We start from the raw sequence: 14,158 nt of genomic DNA, 5'->3' as shown, positions 1-14,158 counted from the left end.
AAGCTCTGTGCAGACCCATCCCTCTCTTTCCCTGAAAGTACCAACCCATCCTATTGTCCCAAACTTTTACAGGAGGGCAAAAGCACCTGAATTAAAATTAAAAAGTTTAAATTCCACTCGTGGAAATTTAGCCCTGACTGATTGGGATCAACAAAAATAAACTCTGGAAATAGAGATTCTCACATTTGATCGATTCATAAAAAGCTTTTTTCTCCTTGGCTCTTCCCCATCCCCTGCAGAGTAAAATCTCATCTCTGTTATCATGAAAATAAAGAAATGGAGGTCTTAACATTTCTATGTTTAATAAAAAACATGTAAAAATGATATTAAAAGCGTATATATAATATAAAATATAGTAAATTGCTTCTCTCCGACTTCCCCCCATCTGTAGGTGATACAACCTTTGTATTTCTATAAATATCTATTAAAATTTCAGAATTAAATTTTAGGAGGCTTCAAGCTTTTCAATTATTGCTCATTTATAATTTTGACTATTCTGAAGTGAATAAGGCAACAACCACCACGGCTGTTCTGCAGGAAATGGTTCCACATAATCTGTAAAATCAAATTTTCATGTCAGATGATTCAAACCTTCCTCCTGTTCCAGTCCCAAAGGGTAAAATCCCACGGACAAATCCAGATCTCAAAGTTTTATTGCCTTAAAAGCCAGAAAACAAAAGATATTTTTAATTTTCCCTCTGAACTATTACAAATATGCAGTAGGTTTTTAAACACCCACCTGAGCTTTTAATTTTACTTCACTCGAGGACTTTATTTTTCACCTAAAGATGGATTTTTCAACCTCTCTTTTTACAATCAGAGAGGTTTTACTGTGGCCAAGGTTAAATGAAGTGAATGAACTCAACTCTCACCCTGCAATGGCAAAATTTGGGTTATTTTTGGTCATTTGTCCATAGCAGCAGCACCCAAACAACTGAATTTTAATCCTGTTAATTAATCTGTTTCTTAAATTGGTTTATGATGGTTTAACTCAAGCAGTCAGTAATTAAATAAAAGGTATTTCTTTCTGAAAGAGGGTTTTAAATTGATTTCTTGTTCTGGGCAATAATGTAACCAAAATGTACCTGAAACATCTGTATCATTCTGCTATTTATTTTTACTTAATACTGAAAAGAACTGAAAACAGGTGAAAAAACAACGCAAAACTTTGGAAACCCCAAGAAAAAACAGCTCAAAATTCCCTTGGCGTGGATGGATGGCACTTCCCCTGGAATTACAATCCCTAAAATCCCTGCCACAATGCTAGAAAAGCCATATAGGAAGGTTTTCTCCCGAAATTTACATTTCATACCTTTCAGAATCATTTTTAGAAGCTGGTGAAAACAAGGAATAAAAGTGCTTTTCCAAAACATTTTGCTTTGTTTTCTATTTAACACCAGGATGCTCACGACTGGTTGTGTGTGATAAAAAAATGGAATTTAACACCTCTCCCATCCCCTCCAAATGTAATTCAAACACCCTAAATATTCTTTTTTTTCCTAGCTCTCAGATCCATTAAAAACCTCCACTTTTATTTGGATTTATTGAGAAATTTATGAACTGTGCAAGAAAGGGTCCCACAACGATTTACAAATTCGCTGTATGTACAGATATTTAACATTTTGCTGGTAACATTTGAAAGATACATAACAGAACCTTGTCGATGATGAACAAGCTGCTAATATATTTATAACACGGAGAGAATTCAGCCAGTTTGGGGTGTGAAACAAAGAAAAATGTTATCTCCACGAAATAGTATAAATTTTAAAAAAGTATTTACAAATCAAGTGCTTTGGGCAGAAAAAAATACATGAAATATTCTCTTATGTTAAATATTCTGGTCAATTTTACACATCAGATCCTACAAATGCTGTTTATTTCCAACAACCCTGAAAGCACGCTCCAAAGTATATAAAAATTTTAAAAAAATTCCTTTTACTGCTGAATGTTTTGCTCAGGGACAAACCTGAGTTACTGAAATTATCTATTAAAGAACTCCTGGTACATCCTAACAAATACATATTCCCACAAGTGTGAGGGAAGTATTTGTACTTTAGAGGCTCAAGTTCCCTTTTTTGTTGCATTTTCAGCACTTCCAGTTTGCTGAATTTGTTTTTGGGGCAATTTAAACAAGTCTGGAGAGTTCCCTGAGGTTGCAGAAATAACCAGACTGCTTCACTTGGGGTTAAAACTGTGATTTCAGTAGAGGCGACCCCGCTTAAAGAATATTCATGGCAATGAAAATTTAAAATCACTGAGGGAGGAACAGTTAATTCCCCTTTTTTTCTCATACAAGTAGCCATCACTGGCACCGGAATATAAACCCAGCTCAAAATGAAATAACTCATCCTGTGTCACCCAAGGATTCAAATCTACAGAAATTCTCCCTCCTGTGGCCCACAAAATGTTTGCTGTGCAATTTACTTTTTCTTTTTTACCACAAGCCAGTACCAAATATTGAAGGAGCGCTTTGAAGGAGCCCAAAAAGTGGATTATTGCTGCACAGTCACGCTGGTCCTCGCTGCAGGACTGGCTGCCGCTCGTTCTCTTTCTTTAGCAATTTCCATCTCTATTTTGGCTTTGATTTTATCCCAATCCACTTCCAGCTGTAAGAAGAGAAAAATTCAACATGCAGAGCTCAACATCAGAGAGGGACAGGTCAGTTATTCCATCTAAACCCACAGTTATAAAGTGTCCAGTACCCAAATTCAGGAAAGATGTGAAGGCACACAGCTGAGCTCTGACTGAGCTTCCACCTTTAAAACAAACCAAGCCTGAGATATTTTAATAAATCTCATTGTGCCTGGCAATAAAACAGAAAAAGAACCTGCTTCTAATTCAGTGTCCTGACATCAGTGTCCCGTTACTGAAAGTGCAGCCCTGCATCATTAATTTAGGAGTGATGTCTCCTCCAAGGAAGCTGAGGGGACACTGAACCAGTTCTCTGCTGCGACAGAAATCAGATTCCTGCTTGGAACCGCCCCGCTGCACCAAGAAATGTTTCACTTTTAATCTTGGCATTTCCCCAGCTGCAGAGAATCGGCATTTTCTGGCTGCGTTCCGCGGCAGTGAAACCTCAGGCAATGCACACAGCACAAATGTGGGGAGAAAAGTTGTTTCTTCCCCCCAAAAAAACGCTTGACAAGGAAAAAAAAATGGATCATGGTGCGCTTGATGGCAGTAAAAGCACGTCCAAAAATGTCACTGAGCAGCTCAGTTTATTGCTGGGGAATTAACACTGTCAAAGGTGGGATGGGAGAAGAATTTCAAGGGCTGCACAGGGAATTTTCTGTTGTAATTAAGTCATGGAATAACAGGGGAGGTTCTCTAGGAGGGAAAGTGAAATTAAATCCCTACGTTCTCAGGTGAAAATGTAATAATAATACCTCAGTTCTAGAGGCACTGACTGGGTGTTGGATACTCTCAGGGTATGTGTAAGGTATTAAGAACCTGGTATGTAAAATGAGCACAATTTTAGATCCTGCCTGGCTGCAGAAAAGAGAGGAAAAAACTCCTTATTTAAGCCTGAAGAGGCTTTAGGTTGTGAGAAGGAAACTGAGACCCTTTCTGGTCCCTGAGAAGGAACAGCAGCACAAAATCTCGCTTTTCTTACCAATTTCTGATTTTGCTTTATGAGCCTGACAGGTCGTATGAAGAATTTAATTAAGGCTGAAAATTCACGTTATGTGAATCCTCCCTACTCTCAGCTCCAGCAAAGACCTCCAGCACCTGGATGAGGAAAAGGACTTTTTCCTTCCAGAAATCTCCTGAGTGAGACCCAAATTTCAAGACTGAGTAAGCTGAAAAATCATCCTGCCCACACCTTGTCACGGCCAAGGTGGAATTCCTTAGGAATCCTTATGGAATCCACAGCTTTCTCCAGGATTTTAAGAAAATCAGGATTATCTCCAGGGAATTTATGTGATTTTTGCTCTATAATGGATTTTACAGAACACACGCTTCCTGCACAGCAGCTGGAAAAGCTGCAGGATAAAGATGCTTGGAATCAGTGCTTTATTTTTCTGTATTTTCCAGGTAAATTACTGTGGGATGGTTCATTAGGGGCTGAGCTTCCTTTAGGAAATGAGAATCCTTCAAAGTGCTAAAAGCTAACGACTTCCATTAGAAATCCAGCTTTATTCAAGTGTCCAATGAAAGGATGTGGATTCCCAGCTGAGGTGTTCCCTGATCCGTCAGCTGCAGGGGATAAAAGGATTTCACACAAAGGAAAGGGGTTTTTTGGATCATTTCTCTCTCAGAATGCTGAGGAATAAGGAGGGGAAAAGCAGGAAGGGCTCAAGGGCTGCTCAGTGGGAATTGTGCCTCTCCTGAGGGAAATGTGTGGAAATGTTCCAGTGGAATCCAAGATCCAGCTTCTGAACTTCAGGATGTGCCCTCAGCATCTGTGAAATACTAATAAATCAATTTACTGATGATGCAGAGGGTTTCCAATAAATGCATCTTGAACTGTTTATCCTATTTATCAGAACAGTTTGCAGTTCATAAATAGCCAGATTCCTTCAAGGTTTGCTACTGTTTCTATCCATAAAATGCCACAAAACTGTTGGAAATAATTGAGAGACCCATTGAAACACGGTGAAGTTCAGCTCCCTGGTTTATAGAGAACAACTGTGCCTTCACTTGTGTGATCTTTACCAGGTATTAAATATATATATTGTGAATCTTCGAATAAAACCCCAAATGCCCAGCTACTCCTGGCCAAGCAGCCCAATATTAGGCCAAAAGCTGTAAAAATTCCACGTTTATGTTCACAATCGAACCGCAGAAGGACAACAGAGGCGCAAACCCATCCCACCCTCCCAGATCTGCCACGGTGTGAAGCTGCAGGAACAACCCTGAGGGACACTTACACCTTCTGCGTATTGCAAAAACCTTTGGTTGGTCTCTTTTTTCCCAAAATCTTCCAAGAATTTCTGTCTGTAAGCCAGGACCGTGTCCACGTGCGTCCTGTGCTTCACTGCCAGATCCAGGGCTCTGGAATGAAGCAGGAACGGGTTGAGGAAATGCTCTGGCACCACCACCATCAGCGAGGTTTTGCAGAAACTCTGAGGGTGAGGGCAGAGATCCCAAATCCAATTCCACGTTAGGATCAGGAGGTTAAAAGTAGCCAGTGATGAAAAATACCCAACAGTTATTCCCACTGATAACTCATTACATCATTCATTTGACTCCAGGCTTTTTATTGCAAGGAAATGGGAGAATATTTCAGAGTTTAGTACAAGTATAACAATGTTTGGTAGCTTTTTTCTAGTCAGAAATGGGTTCTGAACACCCATAACACACATTTATAATATATTCTATATATTATTTATAATACTGTATAGGTGGAAAAGATCAGACATTGGATTAATTTAATTCATCACTCACAATTGGTTTCTTCTCAATGGCTTAAGAACATTGATATTTGATATACAGAGAATTTTCAGATGACAGAATAAAAGAATATTCTTTTCCTAATATCCAGCTTAAACCTCCCCTGGCACAGCCTCCTTATAAAACAAAATTACAGATTTGTGGGGGAAAATCAACCTTCTGCCTGAATATATGAATGTAACAGCAGAGAAACCAGGAGCAAACAACTCCGAGGATTCTGTCAGAAAACGTGGGGGTTTTGTTCAAAGGAGAAATTCCTCCTTTGTTTTCTCAGCCTCAATTCACATCTTCTCCACCTACACAATGCTGGGAGTCTGAGTAGCCACAGTTTTATTTTTAGCAACAAGACATTTTAAAGCAGCCCAAATTCCCCAGCCAGTCTGGGCCATCACTGAGGGCTCCTCTGTGCTAGCACTCATGAGAAAGCAAAATGTTATTTCAAAACGCTTCCAGGAATATTTCGGGCTTTTATCACCAAATATTTGTACTTTCTAAATACGACACCAAAACGCTGTGATTTTTTTGGTCTGGTTATTGCCAGGCTACGATTTAATTTGTTTATTTGAAACTGTGGCTGATTAAAAGATTAAAAAAACCAAAAATGAGTCAGCAATAAAAAAACTGATGGAAATAATCAGGAAAACTTATTTTAATGGTAAAAAAACCCCCTACCTTTCCCAGTTGTAGAGATTAATGTTGACTTGGATAGCTTGGTAAACCAGGCCCGACTGAAGCAGGAGCGTTTCAGCCTCCTGCGTGTTCCCACTGAAGAGCAGCATGTGAGCCAGCCTGGACTCCTTGGACGGCAGATCCTTGATGGAATTGATGTACTGCACTTTGTCAATCTGCTCAGGAGCAGGACAGCAAGGAAATTCATTCTGTAACTGTTTAATTGGGATTTAATTGCGTTTTCCCTTAATTGCGTTTCCTTACCTCGCCGATCGCTGCGTAGGCGATTTCAGCTGTGGTCATGTCCTTGTTGGCCACCGCCATGGCAGCCAAACAAGCCCAAAGGGTCTGATCCTGAAATCCAGAATGAAAACAACTTGTCAACCCTCAAATGTTTATTATCATGCTGCAAATGGCTCCTCGAAGCAGCTACACGAGGCTTGGAAATGATGTGTAATATTGCATTTCTCTGTGGTCTAAATCTCTTATTAGGAAATTATTTATGATTTCTCAGAACTAGGAATTAGAAAACCTTAATGGTAATAATAATATTACCCCTCATTATTATTTTTTTAATTACGTTCATTGTTCCTTTGAGGGGTTTTTTGGTTATTTTGGGTATTTTGCACAAGCCCGTGAACTCAGAACCTAGGAAGATCCTAAATGACATTTTGATGGATTTTCAAGTGACAACATTATGACAAAGGCACACTAACAAACCATACTTTAATACAGTTTAAACTACCACATCTAAAACTCTATTCAGACAGGAAAAATGTCATTTTGGACTTGCTAGCCCAGGAATGAAGGTGGTTTTAATGTTTTTGTTGAGTGTGTTCAATAAGAAATCTGGAAACACATGAAGGTTTTTAGAAGGATCGCTCTTGACTGAAATCAGAATTAACAGCTGCCCTGAGGATGTTCTGAACACATTCCTGTATTTCCCAACTGCCTTTTCCATCACTCAGGACAAACCCTCCTGCAGGAAGCCCAGAATTTGGGAAAATTCAGATTGTGCAGAGAACAAATGCTCCTAAAATCTTTGTCATGTTCGCTTCCCAATCCCCTTTTATTTAGAAAATCAGGTGAGAAAATGCTGAAAGTTCAGCCTGAAATTATCCAGGAGATGAAATCTCCTGGAGTTGCAACTTGATGGTTCCCAATTGTTTCTTGCTGTTTTTTTTTCCTTCAGAAATAAGACCCATTTTGTTATTCCTGATCGGAAATACTTTTTACTCTCTCCCTGGCCTGCCAAAATCAAAATATCCTGACTTGGATGCTTAAAACAGGGGATGTGGGACGCTGAAAATAAAGATTCTGTTACAATTAATTTTAATTATGCAACCCAAATTATCTGGATGTGCATCAGTTGGTGACACAAATATCTGAAATACACATTTAAGGTCACGACAAAAGTGCTAAACTTTTCTAGGAATAAATGGGAAGGAAGGTTTGAAGGGACTTTGTTGTTTTAAAAACTACCACACTCACCTCATCTGTTGCTGTTGCCTAAATAAATACAAAAGAAAGCAATGGAAAAGGAAAAAAAATAAAAAGAAGTGAAATAAAATATGGAAAGTAACAAGTAATTGGGGAAATGTCACTTTTAATTGGTTATATTAAGGCCCAGACCTGAAAACTTTAGTTTAGAACTGAATTCTGGGAGCAACTCTGCTCAATCCAGCTGGATTCTGGCGCGACTCAAGATTAGAATTATCATTTATCACGGAATTTACGGAATTATTACGTTAAGGAATTAAGAGAACCACATCACTTTCCACGAGCAACCAAAAAACCCGAGAGATAAAGCAGGGAATTGAACTGTACCTGACAGGGAGAGCTCGCTATTAAAGAACACTGAAAACCATCAGTACCTGGGGTCACAGCACACAGAGCAACCACACGGAGAGCGGAGATTTGCAGGGCAGAGATGTTCCTCAGCGAGAGCCCAAGGCTGAGCCGAGAGCCCTCTGCCTGTTTATTTCTTACTTTTTATCCATTTGCGGGTCTGGCTGTGGATTGGCTTCTGGAGTTTTCACCTCCCAGCCCAATGGCCAGAGCAGCTGTCAGTTACAGTTGTTTTCAGGTTAGAAATGTGCAAACAAAGGACAGGGAACGAAAAACAAAGGGTTTGTTTATGTGACACGTGTGAGAAAAGGCAAAAACTGCTCCTAATATCGGACAGAAGCTAAAAAAGACCGACTCCATCTTATGAACAATCAAAAGGCTTTAAAAAATGTTGGAGCCCAGGGCATTCCTTTGGCTGCCCTGGAGGGTCAGGGACCTGGACAGGGGGGTCTGGGACCCTGGCCCAGAGGGACACTGGATTTGATCCCAGTCCGTGGGAAAGGCTTCCTGCACTGCGGGAGGGATTGCAGGGCACAAGAGTGTGAAAGATTGGAGTTTAGCTCATCACAGGGTGAGAAAACAGTAGGTTTGGGTTTTTAGTATGGAAGTGGATGGGGGCAAGATGGAGGATTTGGGGCGTTGTCTCCTGCTTCTTCTTTCTTCTTCCCTCACTCCATTTCTGCAGTGACGGTGGCACAAAGTAGTTTAAAGAGATTGGGTCAGAGTAGGGATGATCTGTTTAGTATAAGTGATAGGTATTGGCAAATAATGATAAATAAAGAACACGTAACAATTAGTATAAAAGATAACGCCGCAGCCCAGTGTGGGGGGAGTCACCAGATGCCCGAGCAGCTGCACAGATCTTAGTTAGGCACTGAGAAATTTTTAAGATAAGAAACAACAAACAAAGCGCGCCACCTTGAAAAATCAGAACCCGAAAACCCCGTCTCTTTGCTGCGCCTGGCTCAGGGCCTCGGAACAGAACCCGAGAGAAAAGCCAGGGTGCCACCACCCCACGGAGGGCAGGCGGAACCCCCCCGAGCAGCTTTACCTTGACGAAGCGGCAGAGCCGGACGCCGTGCTCCCAGGCGGAGGCGCCGGCGTGGCCGTGCAGGATGCCGGGGTAGGGCGAGATGCGCAGGTGCACCAGGGAGCCCTCGGCCCTCCTCACCGTCACGCGGCTGCCCACGAAGCTCACGATCTGCGGGCTCCTGCTGAACTCGCTGCGGGCACCGAGAGGGACGCCTTAGCGCGCCTTCGGCGGGGCGCCCAAGGCTTGAGGAGCGGTTTGTCGTCACCCGGTGTTTCGCTGCTTTTAGTTTGGAACTTTACTGCTCGGCTTTTTTACAAAAGCTGAGGTGATGTTTTAGGAGGAAGAACTCCGGATGCTGCTCGACTTTGAAACTCCCCCTCATCATTTATAATTTTCCTCATCATTCATTATTTTCCTTATAAAACCCTTTTTCCTCATTTCGCGATCAAGAAAAAGGAGAATTTTCAACATCGCAAGGCCAGCTTTTCCTTCTCCTGAAATCATTAAAATCGTTAAAATAAATCCTATTTGGGTTAAAAAACCAGGTTTTCTTACCTGGCATCTCTTTCATAGAGGGTTTTTGGGAGAAGGTCTTTATCCACATAGACCGTGTTGGGGTAATACCAGACGGTGAACCTGGAATCCTGAATCCCACAGAGGATGTTGGAGGCGTCGTTCCAGGCTAGACTTTGCACCATTGTCCCTTCGTTTACAGGCAATAAATAATGATAATTAATGAATTGGGAGATAAAGGAACAAACCAGACATTTCCGGGAGAAACTTCGAAATAAAGGGAGTTTTAACTGGGTGGTTATTCAGCGTTTTTTGGTGCTTTTCTAAGGTTTTAACCCCAAGTTTGTAACATTTTAAAAGCTGCTTTGTATGGACCTGATAAAAGAATTATCAGAATTTAGATAAAATTTACTAAAATTGTTTCCACCTCTATCATATAAAAGCCACAGTTTGTTTCTTTTTTTTTTTTAATTCAATTTCACTATTAATTAAGCAAAATGTTCTCTCTTGTATTAAATAAAAATTTATTTCCCCCCCCCCCCCCAGTATGTTCCCAAACATCAATCTGAATTTTTCTCACCTATTTTGACAATCTTCTGCTCTTTCCCAAACCTTTTCACTGAGGTGATGAAAAGATCTCTGTTCTTATCAATAAAAGCAATTTTCCTCTCACTTGTCAGTCCTTTCTGGTCCAAAGCAATCTCCACAATTTCTGTCTGAAAAGATAAAAGAAAATATCTAATTTTTATTTTGGAGATTTTAGATTTGGGGAATCAAATAGATTTTTTTTTTTCCTAAAAACAAGGCACAAAATTCTTTGATAAACTAGGCTGGAAAAACATTTTGTGTGTGATTTCTCAGCGGAATAAATCATTATATATCTCAGAATGAAGATTATTTTAAAATCCTTTCCAACCCAACCCATCCCACGATTCTGTGATTTTATAAACTGAATTTCATGAAGATTAAAACAATTCTGAAGACAACACAAAGCATTAAAAGTCAGCTAAAAAGCTGATTTCTATTAAGAATTTAAAACCTCTAATGCTTTTTTAGTCCCATTATTGAGGAAAACCATTAGTGATTGTTAATTTCTGAGTAAAAGAAAGAGATTGACTTTACCTTGTGGGTCAGAGGTTTTCCATCACCCAGCGGCTTCCCAGATAAAGCTTCAAATATGTAGATAACTGAAGAAAAATAATGATAGCATTTATTAATTAAAAGCAGCTCTTAATGGATTTTTCCAGCGATTCCATTCTTTTCTGAGTGTAATTTAGTGCAAGTGGATAAAATACTCTGTGTGAGCTTTAGCAGTGATTGTCACGCGGTGGGGAAAAAGAAATCTTATAAAATCTTATAAAAATCTTATAAAAAACTGAGTTTTCACTTCTCATCCCTGTTTCTCATTTCCCACCTCAAATGGGGCTTTACAGGAATGACACCAAATTGTGATAAAAGTCTGCACCCAGAAATTGAATTAAATCCACATTTCCAATATCAGATGGACTCAGTCTTAACCCACAATTTAACGAATGGGAATGTTCAGAAAGAGAGAAAATTGAAAAATCCCATCAGGGAGTAAGAATTGAATTCAAGTGTTTTCTGTAAATGTTCCATGGATCAACTGGAAATTCTGCACCAAACCATTCTCTTGAAATTTTTTAAAATTAATTTTAAGCAAGTCCCATAACTTGAATTCATTTTTATAATAAATGTATGTATTTTTATCCTAAATAAAGCAGAATTTACCCTTCTCATCAGCTTTGTCCTTCACTGCCAGGGTGTCATTGCTCAGGGACACTGTCTTGGAGTTTAAAATGTCTGTTCTCATGCCTGGATATTTTGGAGAGGAAATTAATCTGCCTTCATAGGAATATAAATAAAGTCCTCCACCATCCACAAGAAGAAAATGCCTAAAAAAAAGGAAAAAATAACCCCAACGACAAAGAAGTAAATTACTAAATAATATAAAAATGGTATTTTCAGCAATGGGAAAGTCATTGTTCAATATCCTTCAACTGTTCTTCCAGTTTCCATCACTCCTGAGCTTTAAATTTTCAAGATATCCTGGAAGTTCTGCATGGAAAAGTTTGGGTTTAAAGTATTATCTTCTTCCAGGAGGAATATTTGTTATGTGAAATATTGATGATTTTATCTGGGTAATTTTTTTGTTTATTTCTGGTATTTCAATTTGAGCTTATTTGGTTCGTTACATAAGTGCACATTATAAATAAATTTATTATAAATACAAAAAATATATTTATTTATAATATACATAATAAATTATTTAATGTAATTATTTATTTACTAGTTCTATTATATTCAGAGTGAGCATTTTAAGAAGTCAGGTACCTTTCTGCTTGGAGGATCAAACTCACAGTTCCTTCCTTCAGGTCAAAAATCAATGGAGTGTTCCAGTTCTTTGTCCTGCAAACGTAAAAAAAAAAATCAGCATTAAAATCACTAATTTCCACATATTTCAAACACAAAGTTGGAGTCAGCTAGCAAAACACACATTTTTCATCTTCAAATATTCCTAAAAGGGAGATTTTCCAACCTCAAACAGCACTTAGGAAACCAAGGAACCCTGATAAGCACAAAATATGATGGAGTAACACTTTTGCCTTCATTGTTTCACCCCTTCGCACCAGCAGCAGCTGCCCCAGGACTCCTAAAACCCAGCAAAATGATATTTATATTGATTATTTTATTTTAAAAAGATTTTAAAAATATTTCTGACTCTTATGGTGATCTGCACTAATGTTCACTGAGCAGATACCGCACCGAATATTTCAACTGATTAAGAAGAAATTAAATTATTGCGCTTCCCATCGAATTTCTGCCACTCTTTTCCAAACAACGTGAGGAAGAGGAATTTCATTTACTCACGAGAACACGTAACACTGCAGGGAAGTGGAAACCACCAAATATCCATAGTTCAGGGAGGCTTTAATCACCCTGTCCCGGAATTCCAACAAATCCACGGCATCGTTGGCGACGTTGTGCACCTGAGCAAAGGGAAATGGTCACAGAATTCAACAACAGAGCCCAAATTAAAATTAATTCAAGAAATATTCCTGCTGAGAAAATAACTCGAGATGGAGGAGGATTGAAAATTCCCATTTTCAGATGGTTCAGCTGCGGATTATCTGAATATTCGAAATATTTGAAAATTGAAATTTGACAAATTTGAATATTCTGAAATCTTTGAAATGTTTATTTCACTGTTATTTAAATAAATGTCAGTGTTATTGAAATCAACACTTCATCTAAACAATCCAGCAATATCCAGGATGGGGATGAAGATGTTGCAGAGCTCTGGAATCTGAATGATGGAAGCACAGGAAGTTCAGGAGATGGGCTGGGCTGAGCAGCTTGTGGTTTTGTTACTCTGCTTAAAACTTGCTCAAGAAAATCAGAATTTGCCTCCAATCAACACAGATGTCTCAGCTCGGAGATTTTAGGGAGCTAAAACACCAAGGGGGGACCTCAAACAAAAATGTATCCTGCTTTTCTGTGGGGTTTGGGGTTTTTTTTGGAGATGTCACTGGTCTGAGGGTGCTAACTTCCTTCTGATGTTCTCCTTCATGCATCAATTGCAAAACAAGGGCTCAATTATTCCAAGAGCCTAGAAACCATTTCTAGGATATGTTAATTTAAGGAAATGTTAATCGCAGCGCCCACCACAGCATCGCTAATTAAATTTGCCACTGTAATACTCAGGGGAAAAAATCCATCTTCGAGTTTTTTTGTAGGATTTTGTAGGATTTTCCTATATAAGAATAAAATCGCTGTAAAACAACGAAAATTAAAAATGGGTCGGGGTCAGCTAGAGTTCCTCACTTTTCGCACATTCCAAAAGAGAACTGAAAGCCCATGGAGATCATTCCCAACTCCATCTGGTACGAGTCGATGTCTGGGAATGAGGGGAAAATTTGGGAATTTTGAGCTGATTTGTGCTGCGTGTTCCCAGACGCTGACTCACAACATCCCACCCACAGCCCCAAGCCCAAATCCAGCCCTGCTGCTGCTCCAGCTCCTCCCAATTCCAAACCCAACAGGAAAAGATTAAAAACCCCCATTTAAGGGCCTAATTAGGAATTTAGGAACTCGATGCTTGAGCCCAAACGCGTAATTTGGAAAAGGTGGAAGGACGGAAATCTCCGTTATCCCAGAGAACCAACGGCTGGGAGTCAACGTCTGGGAACACAAATCCCATTCCGCTTTCAAAGGAGCTTTGTGGTCAGGCTGCCCAGCTCGGAGGTGATTTCACCTTCATGGTTCTTCTCTTAATCAAGGTGATTTCCAAGTTCTTCCACTCCCAGCGCTGTTCCACCACGTGGGCAAAGATGACCTGGCCGTTCCCACACGCTCCGGCCAGCTGGGTGCCATCGCTGGACCACGAGATGGCAAAAATGCTGCCAGTGTTGGGCTTCTCCAGGGCGTAAGACCACTGGGAAAAAAAAAAAAAGAGAGAAAATAGTAATTTTAATTATTCCGGATTTTTTTAGAAGTCATTTATTGTCATCAGTATGTTTGGCAGGGTTGGGGTTCTTCAAGGAGCGAAAATAAATGAAGTTTTTGTTGCATTGGGATTGGATGTTGAGGACTCTGGGAAGAAAAAAAAAAAAAGAGGAAAAGCATCAGGTAAAGCAGAAATTAAAAAGTCACGGTTTTCTACTCATAATTTATTCCAGGTGT

At 39.6% G+C, this 14,158-nt stretch overlaps 1 protein-coding gene across 4 annotated transcripts in view; it reads right to left on the bottom strand.

The window, feature by feature from the left end:
• Positions 1-317: 317 nt before the first annotated feature.
• IFT80 (intraflagellar transport 80) overlaps positions 318-14,158 on the bottom strand; it is a 32,386-nt gene continuing 18,545 nt past the window's right edge. For 2 of the 4 annotated variants that reach the window (XM_058421952.1, XM_058421951.1), the window contains exons 9-21: positions 13,731-13,910; positions 12,347-12,465; positions 11,810-11,884; positions 11,207-11,370; positions 10,580-10,644; positions 10,038-10,173; positions 9,500-9,647; positions 8,963-9,134; positions 7,555-7,572; positions 6,328-6,417; positions 6,067-6,239; positions 4,872-4,995; positions 320-2,606 (exon numbers count right to left, since the gene is read on the bottom strand). In XM_058421952.1, the coding sequence (XP_058277935.1) occupies positions 2,493-2,606; positions 4,872-4,995; positions 6,067-6,239; positions 6,328-6,417; positions 7,555-7,572; positions 8,963-9,134; positions 9,500-9,647; positions 10,038-10,173; positions 10,580-10,644; positions 11,207-11,370; positions 11,810-11,884; positions 12,347-12,465; positions 13,731-13,910 (1,578 nt within the window). In that variant the 3' untranslated portion in view covers positions 320-2,492. Of the gene's footprint in view, positions 2,607-4,871; positions 4,996-6,066; positions 6,240-6,327; positions 6,418-7,554; positions 7,573-8,962; positions 9,135-9,499; positions 9,648-10,037; positions 10,174-10,579; positions 10,645-11,206; positions 11,371-11,809; positions 11,885-12,346; positions 12,466-13,730; positions 13,911-14,158 lie in introns of all 4 variants that reach the window. The other 2 variants (XM_058421954.1, XM_058421953.1) reach the window with 2 other exon arrangements.

This window comes from Hirundo rustica, chromosome 10 (assembly GCF_015227805.2).
Source record: "Hirundo rustica isolate bHirRus1 chromosome 10, bHirRus1.pri.v3, whole genome shotgun sequence".
NCBI lineage: Eukaryota > Metazoa > Chordata > Aves > Passeriformes > Hirundinidae > Hirundo > Hirundo rustica.
Note: the sequence above shows the minus strand (reverse complement) of the source record. Positions and strands in the feature narration are given on the sequence as shown.